The following is a 16,482-nucleotide window of genomic DNA, read 5'->3' as shown; positions in this document are numbered from 1 at the left end:
AAAAGACACTTCAAATAAAACATGCATTTACTAATATTATTTCTTCTGCACCTAAACAAACAGGAAAGGTTATAAACCTAAATCAATATTGACTGTAGGTTGGGGAATTCATGCATCAAGAACAAATGCATTCTTATTCACGCTGCTTTTCTTCTGCAAACCTGGAAAGTATGTTTGATTTTTTCCCCTGAGAATTATTGTGAACTTTATATGGTGGAAGTTCATAGTCTCCCTTGGACATGGCAGTGCCCTGAGGAAGACCTTCACAAGTTTTAGGACTAAAGAACTGCGTGGAGTTTAACAATGGCTTATTGTAGCAGTGAGGAAAGAATGTGACCAAAGGAACTGCAGTGGGGTGTGGCCAGGTAACAGCAGCCAGCCTCCTCTCTCTCTCTTTCCCTACCTGCTCAGGTGGTTGAGCTTTAAAGCGTCTGAAAAGTTAGTTGAGCAGCCTATCACCTGTTGGAGATTTGTGAGCTCGGTGGTAACTGAACAAACTGGAAATATGTCTTGCTAGAGAGAGTATTTGGAAACTCACCAAAGAAGGCAGAAGATAGAAAAGATGAAGAAGCATCATTCTGTTCAAGGAACAATTAGCCGACTCTTTGGGAAAAAACATGCCAGCAACAATTCAGCCAGCTCTCTCTTTGTCACCAACCCTCCCTGGATCTTCACGCAGGAGGTCAAATCTGACACCCAAGCAAGCTTTGGTTAGTATGCCTTTCTTGTTGCTATGTTTTTGAGCTTTCAAAGCAGAAAGAGGACTCCCAGGAGATCTGACAAACTTTTTACTGTGTAGTTTGTCCAATTCTGGCTCCAGACAGGAGAATATTTAGCCTGGGGAGTGATGTCGCAACTGGATAACTCTGTAGTGGGGGTGAACAGGTTTGACCTTGGTCTGGGTGCTTTATTTGTGCCATGCATGAGAGCCTTATGAAGCAGCCATGCAGCTGGAAAGCTGCAGGAAGCATTTGGGAGAGCTGACTGGATTAAAGAGAAACATGTTGGAACTTGCGGACCTAAACTAGTAGGCTGTGATCAGCTCTTTTAAAAAGCAAAACAACAAGCTGAGAAAAATAAGTGGATTCCAACACACTCTCTTGGAAAGCAAGAACATCAGAGTATTAAATTGTATGATGAGGACTGAACCATCACAGGTTGTAAATAAATCTCTGGCCTGTTACAGACTGCCAAAATAAAGCTGCTTCGGGTCTCTTTGGAGGTATGCTATTTAAATGATGCATGCATCCTAAGAATCTGGAAGCTGCACCAATGTTGCCCTACAGTGCTTAGGAATGGAGTGTAGCTTTGGTGCGACCTCCGGACTCTTAGGACCCATGCATCATTTAAATAGCATACCTCCAAAGAGACCCGAAGCAGCTTTATTTTGGCAGTCTGCAACAGGCCAAAGGCATCCTTTTTGAAGAGATTAAAGTTACACTGATTACTGCCATAAGGAAGCCTTTAGAGGGATATTTGATAGTTGCCTTTCTGGATGGCTTGTTTAGTCTGTGGATTTTATTTTTCTCTTGTAGTTTATAATTGTGCTACAACAGCCTGGAGGCTCAGGTGGGTGAGTGCCAGTTCTAGAGCACTGCTGCGTATCAGCTAATCAAATGGCAAATTTCAGGAACAAGTGCACCAACAAATTTTTGTTTCAGCAGGGGATTGTTTAGAAAACCTGCACAAGGTGCCATTGAAACAAACAGAAGTTGCACAGTCAAGTCATCACTTGTGTCCTTGGAGTCCACAAAAGTTACATAATTTGGAATTGATAGAATGCAGCACTGCTTCTATCATAATATCCAAGAGACTGGAGGGGAAATAATTCTATGAGTTTAAATGAAACATGAAGTTTTGCCGTTTGATTTACTCCTTGTTCAACAAATGCTATGGGGAAAAGGGTTTTCAGTGTTTAATTAGCCAGCTGTGTCCCAAGTCTGAGCATCTGTCAACAGTGGAGTCCTTCTAAGTGTTAAAGTTCAGAAGAAACTTTTAAAATTGTTACAATACTTGATTATGGCAGCTAGAATTATATATGCAAGAATGTGAAAGAGTACAGAAATGCCATCAATTCAGGACTGGATATTTGAAATGGACAAATTAACTATACTGCTGAAAGGAAAACAAATCAATAGATATTTTTGTAGATGATAAATGTTTTGCACACCAGATCCCTAACTGATGGGCTGGTGCTGGACGATATTGGCAATATTTTGCCCTAAATATTTAAGGCTATCATCTGCAATGTGGATCTAACCTCTGCTGCTGTTCTTCTGTAATGCTGTTTTTGTTCTTCACCCATATGTGCTGTCTTTTTCTTCTCTTTTATATGTAATAAGTATGTTTCTAAAAATATAAGAATGAAAACATGTTTTAATATATTAAGCAATGCAGCATTTGTGTTTGAGACAGCAGATTCCAATGAAGTAGAATGTTTTGTTTTTAATTAGACTTAAATCTCCACCTTTGTGTGTCATTGTAAAATAAGCTCACAGAGAAGGATGATGCTGAATCAATTTGTCTTTTTGCTTTTGTTGCAAAAATATCTCAGGCTGGTACTGTGCTGAATGTATGTTCAAACACTCACATTAGCCAAGTGCCCTTGCACACACATTGCCTTAGTATAGATCTAGCCAGTTACAAGGAGAATCTCACTGAGGATGGTCTGTAGGAAGGTACAGTCTCCTTTGGCTTGCTGTGATTTCTCCAATTGCAGCAGCTGTCATTAAAAAATTGTACTGTGGATACTATCAGTGCAGTTTGGTACACATGTTTATATGGAGAAAATGAGTTGCTAGATCCAATTTGGGAACCAAATTACAGCTATCCCCCAATATGGCCATATTTAAAGGTCAACTTTTACAGTGTGGTGGAAAGTAATGATTTCCTTGTTCAGTAGTTTTCTTGTATCCCTTTGCCTGTGGCATCTTTCTATTGTTATATTTATATCATGTGCTTCTTTAAAATGCAGAACTTCACATCTTGTATCACATCACTCCTCATCATATATGATTGCCATTCTCAAACACAGCTGTGGAAACATGAAAGATAATTATCCTATCTGTTACTGACTGCTTTGTGAAACATAAAGAATATTGCCAATCTGAAGGCAACTAAGGTATAAGAATAACATTGACATTATCCCATGCCTGACTCTTATGCAGGCCCACTGAACTACGTGTTTGCTGCAGCTGCATACTTCCCATGTTGCATGGGCTAAACAAGTTTGGATGTTGACATTAATCTCAATCTTAGATTTGTGCTGGATGAACACATGTTACCAAACCTGAGATGGGTGTGGGCCTATGGGTGTCACTGACTCAGAGATACCTGGATCTAGTTCCTGGCTCTTCCCTCACCCATACGCCTCCCTCAAAGCTACAGATGCACTCAACATAGGTGGCTGCACCTATCTGTAAACCATGTGATGGCATGGCATTATTAGAAATAGCCTGGACCAAGTCATATTCATTACCTATGAAGTGGTTTGGGAAGGTAAAGTTCAAGCAGGAGGTATCCCTTGTGCAGATAAAACCCAAACTCTAAGCACAACCTATTTTGTAACAATCTTCTTTCCCATGACAGATAATCACCCCATCTGTTACTGGCTGCCTTGAGAAACATGAAGAATATTGCCAATCTGAAGGGAACTATGGTATAAAAAAACACTGACATTATCCCCTGACTCTTATGCAGGCCTACTGAATTGCAGAAAAGAAGCTTGCTCCATCTGCTGCATGACATCCCTTTGGGTATTTAAATATAGCTAACATATTTAAACTTGGAGACTAGATGGTACAAAAGCTATGTCTTATGCGGATGGTCAAAAGACATAGCTTTTGTGTCATCTTGTCTCTAAGTTTAAGTATGATAGCCATATTTAAATACCCAAGGGGATGTCATGAACCAGATGGAGCAAATTTCTTTTCTGCTGCTCCAGAGAGTGGGACATGAATTAACAAATACAAATTGCAATAAAAGAGATCTAAACACAACTGTAAGAACTGTTCACCAGTAGAATAGATTGCTTCAGAAGGTGGTGGACTCTCCTTGTTTGGCGGTCATAAAGCCAAGCTGGATTGGTATTTTTCAGGACTGATTAAATTGTATATTTCTGCATGGCATGTAGTTAGGCTAGAATGGTCCTTATGGTCCCTTCTAGCTCTGTGATTCTTTGATTCTATGACTTTCAGTCATGACTTGGTTACTGTGAATATTTATTGTTGGCAAAGTAAATACTGCTCAAATGCACTTTCCTGGGTCACAGATTCATGGCACAGTTTTTGTCTTTCATTTTCAAGTTTATAGAATCATAGAGTTGGAAGAGACCACAGGGGCCATCCAGTCCAACCCCCTGCCAAGCAGGAAGACACAATCAAAGCACCCCCAAAAGATGGCCATCCAGCTTTGTTTAAAGACTTTCAGAGAAGGAGATTCCACCACTCTGAGGCAACGTACTGCACTGTCAAACTGCTCTTACCATCAGAAAATTCTTCCTAATGTTTATGTGGAATCTCTTTTCCTGTAGCCTGACAGCACACTGGGGCAGGAGCCCTTTTAAATATTTTCCATTGCCATAAATATGACCAGAAGTTCTCTTGAATAACCAGATTTTGTGCAGCAATCAGGGCTAGTCCAAGATATGTTGCTGCCTGAGGCAAAGAAGAGAACACCTACTCATTCCATGACAGAAAGCCAACTGGTTTGGCAGTGCTGTAGTGTCTTGAGTTGCATTAGAGGCAGAAGCAAGTATAGGGGTAAAGGACAGATTGTATGGCTTACACAGCTCTGTTCTACTGTTGAGGGGAACAGCCAGGGAAGGGAACAAACAAACTGTTGTGCCAGCACTGTAGAGCTTGGGAAGTTGCCATTTAGAAAAATAAATACAATAATAAATTGAAACTATCATCATCTGATCAGTGGTGCAATGTAAAGGTGGCTGGTGGCTCTGATACCAGTGGGACACTGAATCCACACAGAACTTTAATCCAGACTTTAAATGAGCTATCTAAGACATTAAACCTACTGTATTTGTGAGATAGCTTTGGCACAGTGGAAAGGTGGTTTAAATGTCAGCCTTTTTGCCTCAGTTTGTCTAACAATAGGATTCATCCTAATAATACAGTAATGAGAATTCGAAAGCTGTGATTACCTGAAATGTGCATGCATGTTTCTGTGGATAAATTACTTTCTTGGACTATATCTCACAGAATTCTAAGAGCTTCTGCAAGTTGTATATCCAGAAAGTACCTTTTCCAAGCTCTCATTTGTGTTATACTTTCTCTTAGCAATAGGGCAAGTGTGCTTGTGTGAATGCTGCTTGCCCAGCACAGCTAGCCCACCCTTTTTTGCCTTCCTAATCTAGGGGGTGCAGTGGGTACCGATCAAAGCAGGTGACACCTTGAAGGGGGATGTCTCCTGGTGCACTTGTGGGAAAGGACTGCCTTCCTATGTACTGCTGTGCCTTTCCATGGGTACACTGTGAACCTGAAGGTTCTGTGGAAGACCTGGTCCAACCACCCACAGGTGGCAAGAAAGATGGCTGGGATAGCTTGCCACTGTGAAAACCTAGAAGCCATTCCCTTCACCGAATAGTGTCTGGACCCATTCAGTTGAACAAGGTGGGTAGACCAGAATGGACAATCTTTTTAGATGTCCTGATCCACCAACCTCCAGTGGCAAATAGACCCAAGCCTTTCTTTCTCACAGTGGCCTGATCTACTCCTGGAGGACCATTGGTCTGGCTGGGCAGGGGACAGACAACCTAAGGGTGACATCATGAGTTACCACACTGGGATGACACCAACCCTAGTGATGTTACTATTCCTACTTTCAGGTCCTTGCAATACTCTTAGATGCTAGAGGAAGATTGATGTTGGAGGGGAAGTGGTGTGAAATTGTTGGTTATAAACATTGGGAACAAAAATGGATGAATATGTATGCCCTTTGCTTTTAAATTCAGTGTTAATGCTTTATAAATGAGTGAGTGAGGTTGGTTTCTACAAAATGCCAGTACAATGAACCTAGAGTACAGGACACATTTATCTGCTTGTTTTTCTTTCTAAAATGTACACCATGCAGTTTCAATGTCAATTGGTATTCCAAAAGTAGTTACCAATCAGAGCAATCAGAATTCTCAAAGACTGAAGTTAATCTCCTGAAGAAGCTTCAAACAGTTAGTAAAGCCCAGTACAGATGAGAAGAAAGGCCGTCCTTTTCTTTAGCCTGGAGAAAAGAAGGTTAAGAGGTGATATGATAGCCCTGTTTAAATATTTGAAGGGATGTCATGTTGAGGAGGGAGCAAGCTTATTTTCTGCTGCTCCAGAGGACAGAACCCGGAGCAATGGATGCAAACTGCAGGAAAAGAGATTCCACCTCAACATTAGGAGGAACTTCCTGACAGTAAGGGCTGTTCGGCAGTGGAATGCACACCCTCGGTGATAGAGTCTCCTTCCTTGGAGGTCTTTAAACAGAGGCTGGATGGCCATCTGTTGGGGATGCTTCGATTTGTATTTCCTGCATGGCAGGGGGTTAGACTGGATGGCCCTTGTGGTCTCTTCCAACTCTATGATTCTATGATTCTCCAGATCGTTGCCGCAGCAATCACATGGCTAGCAATCTGCTGCCAAAAGGAGCTCCGAAATGGAGCTCCTTGCCACGACACCACCAAGGCACCATTTGTGCCCTGGGGCATCGTGGTGACATCACGCATGCACCGCATTGATTGGACGTGGCATCATTAATATGCACGCTGTGTGGATGGTGCTGCATAACAGTGGCGCCATCCACACGATCTAGGGCTCAGTGCCGAGCCCTAGTTTTGGCTTGAGGGTGCCACAAGGCCCCCATTTGTATCGGGCCTAAGTTTCCCTTGACTATTTTACCTGTAATTGATTTTACTTGAAACTTGAAACAAAAGGTTTACTTACCTGGCAGGGGAGATACCATGATCACGAAGGTGATTTTTCCAAGGTGAGGCTCATTCATTGCATTGGAAATTGTGTTTATGTCTTGTTTCAAGGACTGATATCAATGAAGACCAGCACAAGATCATGTTTTACATGAAGTACAGTATTTGGTTCTTCTTTGTCAGTCTCAGAAGGGCTTTATTATGATTTCTTGGCTCAGGAAGGCTTTTGTTTGCCAAGCCCCACTTCAACCAAGACTGTGTGGCTTTACATTAGGAAGAGTTGGGTTGACTACATGGTGAAGTTTTCCTGCACATTGTCTGTTCATTTTGATGATGTTTGTGCAGGACATTTCCACACTGCATTGCACTCACCTTGTTGCTGCTGTGATTTGAGTAGATTTGGCCTGCATTTTAAGGGTTTGGAAGACACTGAACTCAGTCTTGTGGTCTGACATTGTGTTATAGGCTATGGTGTGGTTTGTTAAATTTAAACTATGGACTGAAGAGTCTTAGAGGGCCCCTTTCTTTGGATCAGCATGGGAAACATGCATCCATATTTGTGCTCTTCAGCCAATTATCATGGCATCAAATATTTTATGTTTATATCCCATTTTCCTCCAGTGAGATCAAGATGGCAACCATAGGTCTTCTCCTCCCCATTTTATCCACAGAACAAGAACCCTGTGAGGTAGGTCAAAACTGAAAGTGAGCGACTGGTCGAAGGTCAATGAGTTTTCATGGCACAGTGAGAACTAGAAACAGGATCCCCTAGGCTCTAGTATGACATTTTTGCCACTATACTACACCATGGCTGACTCAAGTATGATATATTTTGTTGATGCCAGGTAAGGACATGTTTCCTCTTTCTCTTCAGTTCACTTCCAGAAGGGAAGAAGATGTGAAGTCAAAGGCTTCCATGGCTGGCATCCATAGTTTTTTGTGGGTTTTTCGGGCTAAGTGGCCATGTTCTGGCAGAGTTTCTTCCTGATGTTTCACAAGCATCTGTGGCTGGCATCTTTCTCTGAAGATTCCAGCCACAGATGCTGGCGAAATGTCAGGAAGAAACTCTGCCAGAACATGGCCACTTAGCCCAAAACCCCCACAAAAAAACTAGGGAAGAAGATGCTTTATTCTGCTCATTTGCACACCTTTGTGGTGGAGGAAGGTTCCCTAGCACCCTCCTGCACCATGGATACTGTCACATTTGCCACTGAAATTTGGTAGCAATTACAACAACATTTTTGCAAATGCTGCTAAATTTCCCTGTCCTAGATAGGGATGGTGTCAGACAAACCTTCTTAATGGGTTCCCCTACCATGTGCCAGGATCTAACACCATATTAGTATCCATTGGTTACAAGTGTTCTTTCTTTTCTTGCAAGTTTTCATGAAACAGAAGCCAATGTCTCATAGAGTGCCAGTTTTGCTACTTTGAATAGCATAGGACATTTGTAGGCCTCACGGATGCTCAGACTTCCACTAAATTTACCCAAACCAAAAGCAAGGCAGTGGAATTCTGTCATGTTATTTAAACTGGCTTTTTCAGATGACTCATATTTTATAAATTTAGGCATGCCCATACTCAGATTAGCAGAAGCATCTGTCCTAACTTTTGGTTCACCAGAGTGCCCTAATTTGGTCTCCCAGCTGTTCAGCTTTCTTGTAATTCCATAACAGCTGCTTGGCACGGACCCTGCTCATGTGTCCAAAATCATTAGTGGGGTAAATCAGTAGAGGACATGGATGCATTTGGTCTAACAAAGGGAATGGGCATAAGAGGGTAGGAAAGGGAGTACTGTATAATGGTTAAACTATTCAGCCAGAACAGGGTTTTTCAACCCTTTTCAAGAGGTGACAAGGGGTATTACAGAAGATGTGGAACCAAATTTAAATCAGATCAGTCAAATAATCTTTGGAGCTGCATTTAAAATGAATATAATTTTACCGAGTTTTTAAAACAGCAATAAAGAAAATTCATGACATGCAGAGCTGACAGTCAGGAAATAGCTATTAACAAGTTTGTGTTCTACTTAGATCCCATATGAAAATATTGATTTCAGTTAGCATAGCCTTGTATTTCTCTGTAAAATTAACGTCCTGTCCACATCCATAAATCACATGAATTATATTAATAAATTATATGGTGCACATATTTCTGTCTTCATGAAGAGACTACATCCCAAAACACGGGATGATGATGATGATGATGATGATGATCATTTTGGAATATTGTCCACTCTACATAAAAGGAAAAGCTTTCCAACCCTCAAGTGGGGGACAACCCTTATAACAAGTGATACGTGCCAGTCCTATAAGGGACAAGCTTTCCAACCCTCAGATAAGAAGCTTCCCTTACAATAAGCTCACCTGGCAACCCTAAATGGGTATCATATCCCTCCTGCTACTTTCTTGTTCTAAACCCTACCCATCCACCCACATACTGGGTTCCAAATGAATCATTGTATTTGTTAACACTTGTTTTGTACTCCATGGGTGGGAAAACCACTGGAATGAAATGAAAGAGTTAATCCCTTAATCCTTCCACCAGCTTCTTTATTCTTGTTCCTCTCCTTTCAGAGTGGCTTTGATTTTGCAGTGGCATGGGTGATGGTGGGGTGGGTTTAGAACATTGACAATTAGTAAATATATCAGCTTGTGATATGTATTTGGACTTTAAGTCACCTCCTTTCTACATGGATTTTTTTTCATTTCACTGACCATTCATTAATGAGCCAGAGGATTGTCTTCACTGCTTTGGCAACAGATGGACTATACCAGTCACAAGACCATTTCTGTGGGTGTGTTTATTGTGCCCATTTCCAAGGGCAATGGTCTGTATTTGTACAATTTGGAAGATAGTTATAACCTGTGCCTTTAAAAAATATTGCAGTGTTTGTGTCAGGGCAGTTTTATAGTAAACGAAAGGAAGTATGTTTGCTAGTATCTTGACATTAACTTTGACTTGTAAAAATAGCAGTTATTTTTTCCAGGGGAAACAACTTGTTTTATCAGATATTAAGCTGGAAAAGTGGAGGCCAAAGCAGAAATGTACATGGAAACGAGAGGACAGCAGTCTTAGGCCTGGGACAGGTGGGCCAAAAGGAGTGTGCCACTGCTGATACTAGGGTTCCAGAGGGTACAGAAACCGCATTCTCCAGATCCCTAGCACATCACGGTGGTGGCCTAATGGTGGCCTCCCATCTACACGGGGGCTGGCATCTTGACATAAGCGACACACAGTGTATAGATGTCACTGCACGTTGCTTACATCACGAGTGCACCAATGGCATACTCATGACATAGGCGCGCTGTTCTAAAAAGAACCTGGCTTGTCCAGGTTCTTTTTGGGGCAGAGGGACGCCGGGCAGTTTGGCTGCTGCGGTGTCTCTCCGCAGGCAAACAGGCCGCCGCTAGCCCACCCTTTTGGGGTGGTTTGTACCAGGCCTAAGTTTTAACAAATTTTGATGGTGTGGAAAGAAACCATAATCTCTTTTAAGGCCCTGATTGATACCTTCAGATTTCAGTTTAGATTGTTGCTTAGCTATTTTTTCAGTTTGCCATTTAGGCACTCAGATATAATGCAGTTTATATACCTACAAAAATCAGACACAAGACCAATTCAGAGTTTGTTTAAAGGAAACACCTGCTCGTTGGTAGCCAGTGAGGAGAGGTAGTGAATGCTAGGAGGGGACTGGTTGGTGAATATTGCAACTGTCTGGGTTTCCCATGAATTATAAACATGCCTGTGGCAAAAAAAATTGCAACACAAGAAAGGCAGACTGAATCCAGTCTGTGTGGGCAGGATACACAGCAGGATGGGTGGAGAAGAACAGCTCACACGGAGTACCCAAAAGGAGGGCCAAGGTTTGAGAGGTTCTGGATTATACAAATGAGAGAGAAGATATGACAGGGAGCACATGGTGCATATGAGCTAGAAGGCAGCCTTCTCTGTACACCAGAATGCAGCCTTCTCCAGCCGCATGCTCTCCAGATGTGTTGTCTGGGGATAACAGAGATGTCATCTGATTTAGGCTGCATCCACAGTGCAAAAATAATCCAATAATCCTTCCCAAACTTGATGCCCAGCAGCTAAGGCTGCATCTACACCGGAGTAATAATCCATCTTGACACCACGCCATGGTTCAATGCTATGGAATTATGGGAATTGTAGTTTTGTGAGCTATTTAGTCTTCTCTGACAGAGAGCTCTTATGCCACAAGAAACTACAGTTCCCCAAATACTGTAGCATTGAGCCCTGGCAGTTCAAGTAGTGTCAAATTGGATTATTTATGCAGTGTGGGCGCAGCCTTAGCTGCTGGGCACCAGTTTGAAGAAGTGTTCATTATAACGTAAGGCCAATGCACCTACTAAGGAAAATATGAAACTAGAGAAGATGTATATTGAACATCACACTCACTGCCTGTCTACTAGTCTTTAGTTTCACTTCTGTCAGATGAATGGCTGGATATACCAAATATTCCTATTTGTTGTTTTGTACTTTCAAGTCATTTCTGACTTTTGGCAACCCTAAGGAGACCCTATCACAGGTTTTTCTTGGTATGATTTGTTCAGTAGGAGTTTGCCGTTGCCCTCTTCTGGGTTGAGAGACTGAAGCTTGATCAAAGCCACCCAATGGATTTGCATGGCCAAGCAAGGATTCAAACCCTGGTCTCGCAGGTCTTAGACTAGCACTCAAATCAAAACACCACACTGGCTCACACAACCCCATTTAGCCAGATGTAAGTTGCATTACATTATATAATAACTGCAGATAGGGCAGCAGTCTTAAATATGGCAACAACTTGAGAAATAACAAGGGACATGTTTTTATTTATTTTGATGCATGGAGTATTGTCTCCTAATTAATTCTGTTGTCACAAAGCCATATTGCTCTTCCTCCTTAGGGAATTTTTAGGTGCTATTTTGTCTACCTTCAGTGTGTTTCAAAGGTAGCAGACATCCAGAACATAGCTTGCCATCTCTTTAGAAAGATTCTCAAATGGATAGGACATGTTTTGCATTCCCTGTTTGGAGAGGCAACTATTATATGACTAATTAATTCTAAAGTTGAGCTGATTCCCTTCTCATTCCTTTTTTAACTTCTACCCAACTGAGGGAGTGGGAGAGTTGTTTTTTTAAAAAAAGGTGTGTCTTTATTATGAAATAGATATTCATAGCACATATTTCACCTGAATTGTTAATGTCAAAGTCAACCAAATTATTTTTTCCTTTTAAATGCATCTAGTAGGGAAAGTAGGAAGACGAATTAAAGATTATAAGGATAGGTGAGTCCTTATACCCTATGGTATGCCAGTGCCTTATGACAGCCTAGACAAGCAGGTAGCTGAAGATTTTCACCTGCAAGCTAGTTAGTAAGGGAAAAATAAGCAGAAATGGGTATGTCCTTAAGAAGCACTTATCCAGCTTTTACCTAGTATTGCTGAAGAAAATACAGCCTATTTCCTAGGCAAACAATTAACTGACTATGGAGTTTATCACACCCGGGGGAAATTGGGACTTTAATCAGTGAGTAACCCAAGCAAATCATGCAATTGACATTAAAATGATATTAAAATGAGATTAACACAAGAGCCAGGGAATAAATCCCATGAATAATTTGTTGCAGTTTCTTGCCTGGTTATTCACGGGTTAATGGCACTTTAATCATGTTTCACTTCAACGTTGTGTGAAAATCATTAGTGCAACTGTGTGATAATAACCGGTTCATGGGATAATACCACTTTGAACATGACATTGTGTGAAAACCATCAGCACAATTGCGGGATTATCATGTGTTAATCACCGTTTATACTTCCAATTGTCCCCTATGTGATAAATTCCTACTAGGAAAAAGTGACTGGCAGCTATCTGAAACTGTTTCCATAGTGTGTGTGTGTGTGTGTGTGTGTGTGTGTGTGTAGGCACACTTAATTAATTCTTTAATGGAGCTATCATTCATTCTATAACCCGGACTCAGCAATGAAATGGATTTGACTGGGATGTCTATGAAATTTTTTCATATGGGAATTTATCTTGTTTTATCGCTGACTGTGCATATTCAGTGTGTATCCCTTCATCCTCTGTACTTTTCGTTAATGAAACTATCACTCATTCTATAATCTGGAATCAGCAGTGAAATGAAATTGATTGGAATGTCTATGATATTTTTTCATATGGGAATTTATCTTATTTTATCGCTGACTGTGCATATTCAGTGTGTATCCCTTCATCCTCCGTACTTTTTGTAAATGTTTGTTTCTCTGCAGCAAATGACTATAAAGTATCCCTTCAAGCAAGGGTGGGGCTTACTGGTGATTGAGTGGCTCTGCTGATCATACACACCTGTTAATTCATGCAGGGGAACCTTATTAAAGTAATTATGAGCTGTACGCACTACTAGAAAGAACAGCTCAGAGGTGTAGTCCTTGGCAAGAACATAGGGCTGGAAGCTAGGAAGTCCCCAAGTTCTATTCCTAGCTCTGACACTAACGTAGACATTGAGTTTCCTCAACTGTTATATTTATGGGGATTAATTTGTTTGATGCAAGGTTTAGAAAGAATGGCTGGACCTACAAAAGAGATCTCATAAGTTCAGTTCACTTGCTTCGACTATTCCAAATACTGTACTTTCTTTTCCCTTCAGGATACATCCAGGAGTTATTAGAGACAGACATTTGCATCTAATCCATAACCCTCAAACATCTTCATTTTCAATTTGCTTGGGCCCTCAGAATATGGCTTACATTCTGTTAATGGCATATGCCAGTGGTTAACCTTACGCCAGTGTATTTCTCTTTTATGGTTATTGTGGAGGTTATCTTTCTTCCTCACAGTAATAACCCCCCAAGACCTACCAGAAACCTGCTGAAGCCCACTCCCACAAACTTTTCATGCCTGGAGGAGAGTGGGTAGGGGAATTGCTTGTTTGGCTTTGTTTCATAGCCTTCACTTCCCAACTTATCACTTTTTTTGGCTGCTTATGAAATGTCCCGGTTTCTCTTCCTCCCACTTTCTTCCTTTGTTGCCCACTAACAAAGTGCAGAAGGATGTCCTTGGGTCCTGTGTAAGGAGAAAGGTGGGGAGATAAATAAATAAATAGGTTTCCACTCTAACTCAAAGGGGGAGAGAAGAAGAGAGTGCAGTTTCTTGCTCTTCCCAATAGGCTCAGGGAAAGGCTAAGTGTTCAACCTCTCCTACCTTTTGTGTTCTTTCTCATTAATAACTTTTGCCATCTTGACCAGACTCTGATATTGCTTGGCCCGATGCATCCCAGTTTTCATCTATGAAGTATTGGAGGCTATGTTGTCCTTTTAACCAGACTCAAAATTGTTACATTAACTGCTGAGATCTCTGGAGGACCCTGGCAGACAGCAGCAGGCACAGAATGGCCGTTAGTGGGTGTCTTCAGGGGCGCTATGAAAGGTTGGGGGAGGGTAGTAAATGGCTCAGCATAGAACATGCAGAACTATTATGTTAAACTGAGCCATGCAGGACTGTAGCCAACATATGTGAGAATTTGTGGTTGCTGGTCCTCTTCCCTGCTTCCTCTAGGTAAAACACCACTGGAAGCTAAATGTTCCAATGTGCAGTGCTTCTTTCAGGATATTTCATTCCACTACCCTTTCCTTTGTGATTTTCTGTTTCCTTTTCCCTATCGTCATAAAGCATTCTGTGCCCACTGAGAATGCTCAGTCTTCACTGGCCAGTTTCGGGACCTGTTTGAGTGCTTTTATATGAAGAGGTTTTTCTTGTTTTCCTGAAATGTTGGAGCTCCCACAAGAATGGTGGTTGTGTAGTTGTATGCCTTCAAGTGATTACCAACTTATGGTGACCCCATGGTGAACACAAGAGGTTTTCCTGGCAAGATTTGTTCAAAGAGGGTTTGCCTTTACTTTCTTCTGAAGCTGAGAGAATATGATTTGCCCAGGGTCACCCAATCAATCTCCACAGACCTGTGTCCAGTATTCAAACCACTACACCACACTGGCTCACAAAGTTGCTGGTATTGCCATCTTATGCATGGCCAGTCATATTTTGGTTACATAAGCACCAGCCTTTGAAGAACTGATAATATAATGATCATCCATATCCTTGAAATGTTTGTGGTGCTCCTCAGAATTGATTTCTCTTTAGAAGTAGCTCTTGGGACTCCTCGAGGATGCTTATTTTTGTGGTTGCCTCTCCCACTGGGGTGCTGTCTTCTGTTGAACTTGGTGCATTTTAGAAAATATGTAAAAAGATTTTCTTATTTTGTTAGGGCATTTGAAAGCTGTAGTGTTGGTTGGGTTGACTTAATGTTAGGTGTCACATGCTGTGTGATTAGTAATGTAATGTAATATTGTATCTTATACTTTTAATATATTTTAATAGAGCCACAAAAATAATTGATGAATGTAATCAATTATCCCTTTAATGCTTTGCATGTGTTTGCTTGGAGGTTCAGTCGGACATACTTCCTAGTAAGCAGACATGGTATTGCATCTTTCAAACTTATAATTAATTTAATTAAATACATTAAATCAATTAAATTAAATTAAATGGCATCTGAGTTTTGAAACATCCTATTTGAAGTTCTCAGTGCAATTGCAGATGGAAAACTTCATCTTAAAAGTGGCATTACATCTTATGTTTCATAGATGAGATGTGTCTTTTATAACAATGCTGCTGCATAGATGGCAAAAATCTAAAAACAAAGTGTTTTCTTGTTTCAGAATTCCTTGTATTCATACAGGAATGATGAAAAGTTAAATGAATTCATTATTCATTGAAATGTACACCATCGAGGTGCATGTCTTTCCCCATTTTTCTGGGATTAAGACACATTGGGATCTAATTATGAGTAATCAACTATAGGACTGTGCTGTTAGTTGAGTAATACATCTTGAATCAGGTGTCAGTTTGAAACATTTATGTATTTTTGTATTTCAGATATTCACAAGTTAACCAATCTAGAGTTCTAGCTGGAAATAGCTTCAGCACCCTGGGTAGCTCTTTTAAAATCTGGATATGCTATCTCAGGGCCCAAAATGTCTTGACCATCTTTAGTCTGCACCTTGTGAATTGGTTCCTAGTCCCATGTTTAGATGCAGCCCTTCTATATTCTTTTCTCACCTTACTTGGCTTCTAAAGTAGCATGTGGAGAAACCATTGCCACTATTTGCCCAGTTCTTTCTGTAGCTGCCATTGGTCTAAATACCTAAATGCATCAGAACCCATCTTATCTTGGAAACTAAGCAGGGTCAGCTCTGGTTAGTACTTGGATAGCAGACTGCCAATGAGTACCAGTTGCTGTGGGCTATATTTCAAAGGAAGTAGCAAAACCACTACTGAAAATTCCACACCTAAAATACCTCTATGGAATTCACAGAGTTGTCATATATCAACAAATGACTTGAAAGCATGCACACACACATAGAGGGAAGGATCTGGACCCTGCTGAGCCTTTTCAGTAATACCTTATGCATAGTGCTTGTTTCCAAAGTATTTCCATTCTCTTTAGGCAAAAATGAAGGGGTTAGATAAAGAATGGGGGGCACCTAGTAATTTTCTTTCCACTAAGCCTCACTCTGT

At 41.0% G+C, this 16,482-nt stretch overlaps 1 protein-coding gene and 1 non-coding gene across 2 annotated transcripts in view; both read left to right on the top strand.

Moving 5' to 3' along the window:
- The first annotated feature begins 454 nt into the window (after positions 1 to 454).
- The window catches only part of C4H6orf132 (chromosome 4 C6orf132 homolog), a 56,671-nt gene continuing 40,643 nt past the window's right edge, over positions 455 to 16,482 (top strand). The window contains exon 1 of the mRNA XM_042461481.1: positions 455 to 710. Coding sequence (XP_042317415.1) covers positions 563 to 710 — 148 coding nt within the window. The 5' untranslated portion in view covers positions 455 to 562. The remainder of the gene's footprint in view (positions 711 to 16,482) is intronic.
- Positions 6,925 to 7,094, top strand: LOC121930182. Its single transcript, XR_006103847.1, has one exon. It is a non-coding gene; the product is annotated as a U1 spliceosomal RNA (small nuclear RNA).

Source organism: Sceloporus undulatus, chromosome 4, assembly GCF_019175285.1.
Source record: "Sceloporus undulatus isolate JIND9_A2432 ecotype Alabama chromosome 4, SceUnd_v1.1, whole genome shotgun sequence".
In the NCBI taxonomy this organism is placed as follows: domain Eukaryota; kingdom Metazoa; phylum Chordata; class Lepidosauria; order Squamata; family Phrynosomatidae; genus Sceloporus; species Sceloporus undulatus.
Note: the sequence above shows the minus strand (reverse complement) of the source record. Positions and strands in the feature narration are given on the sequence as shown.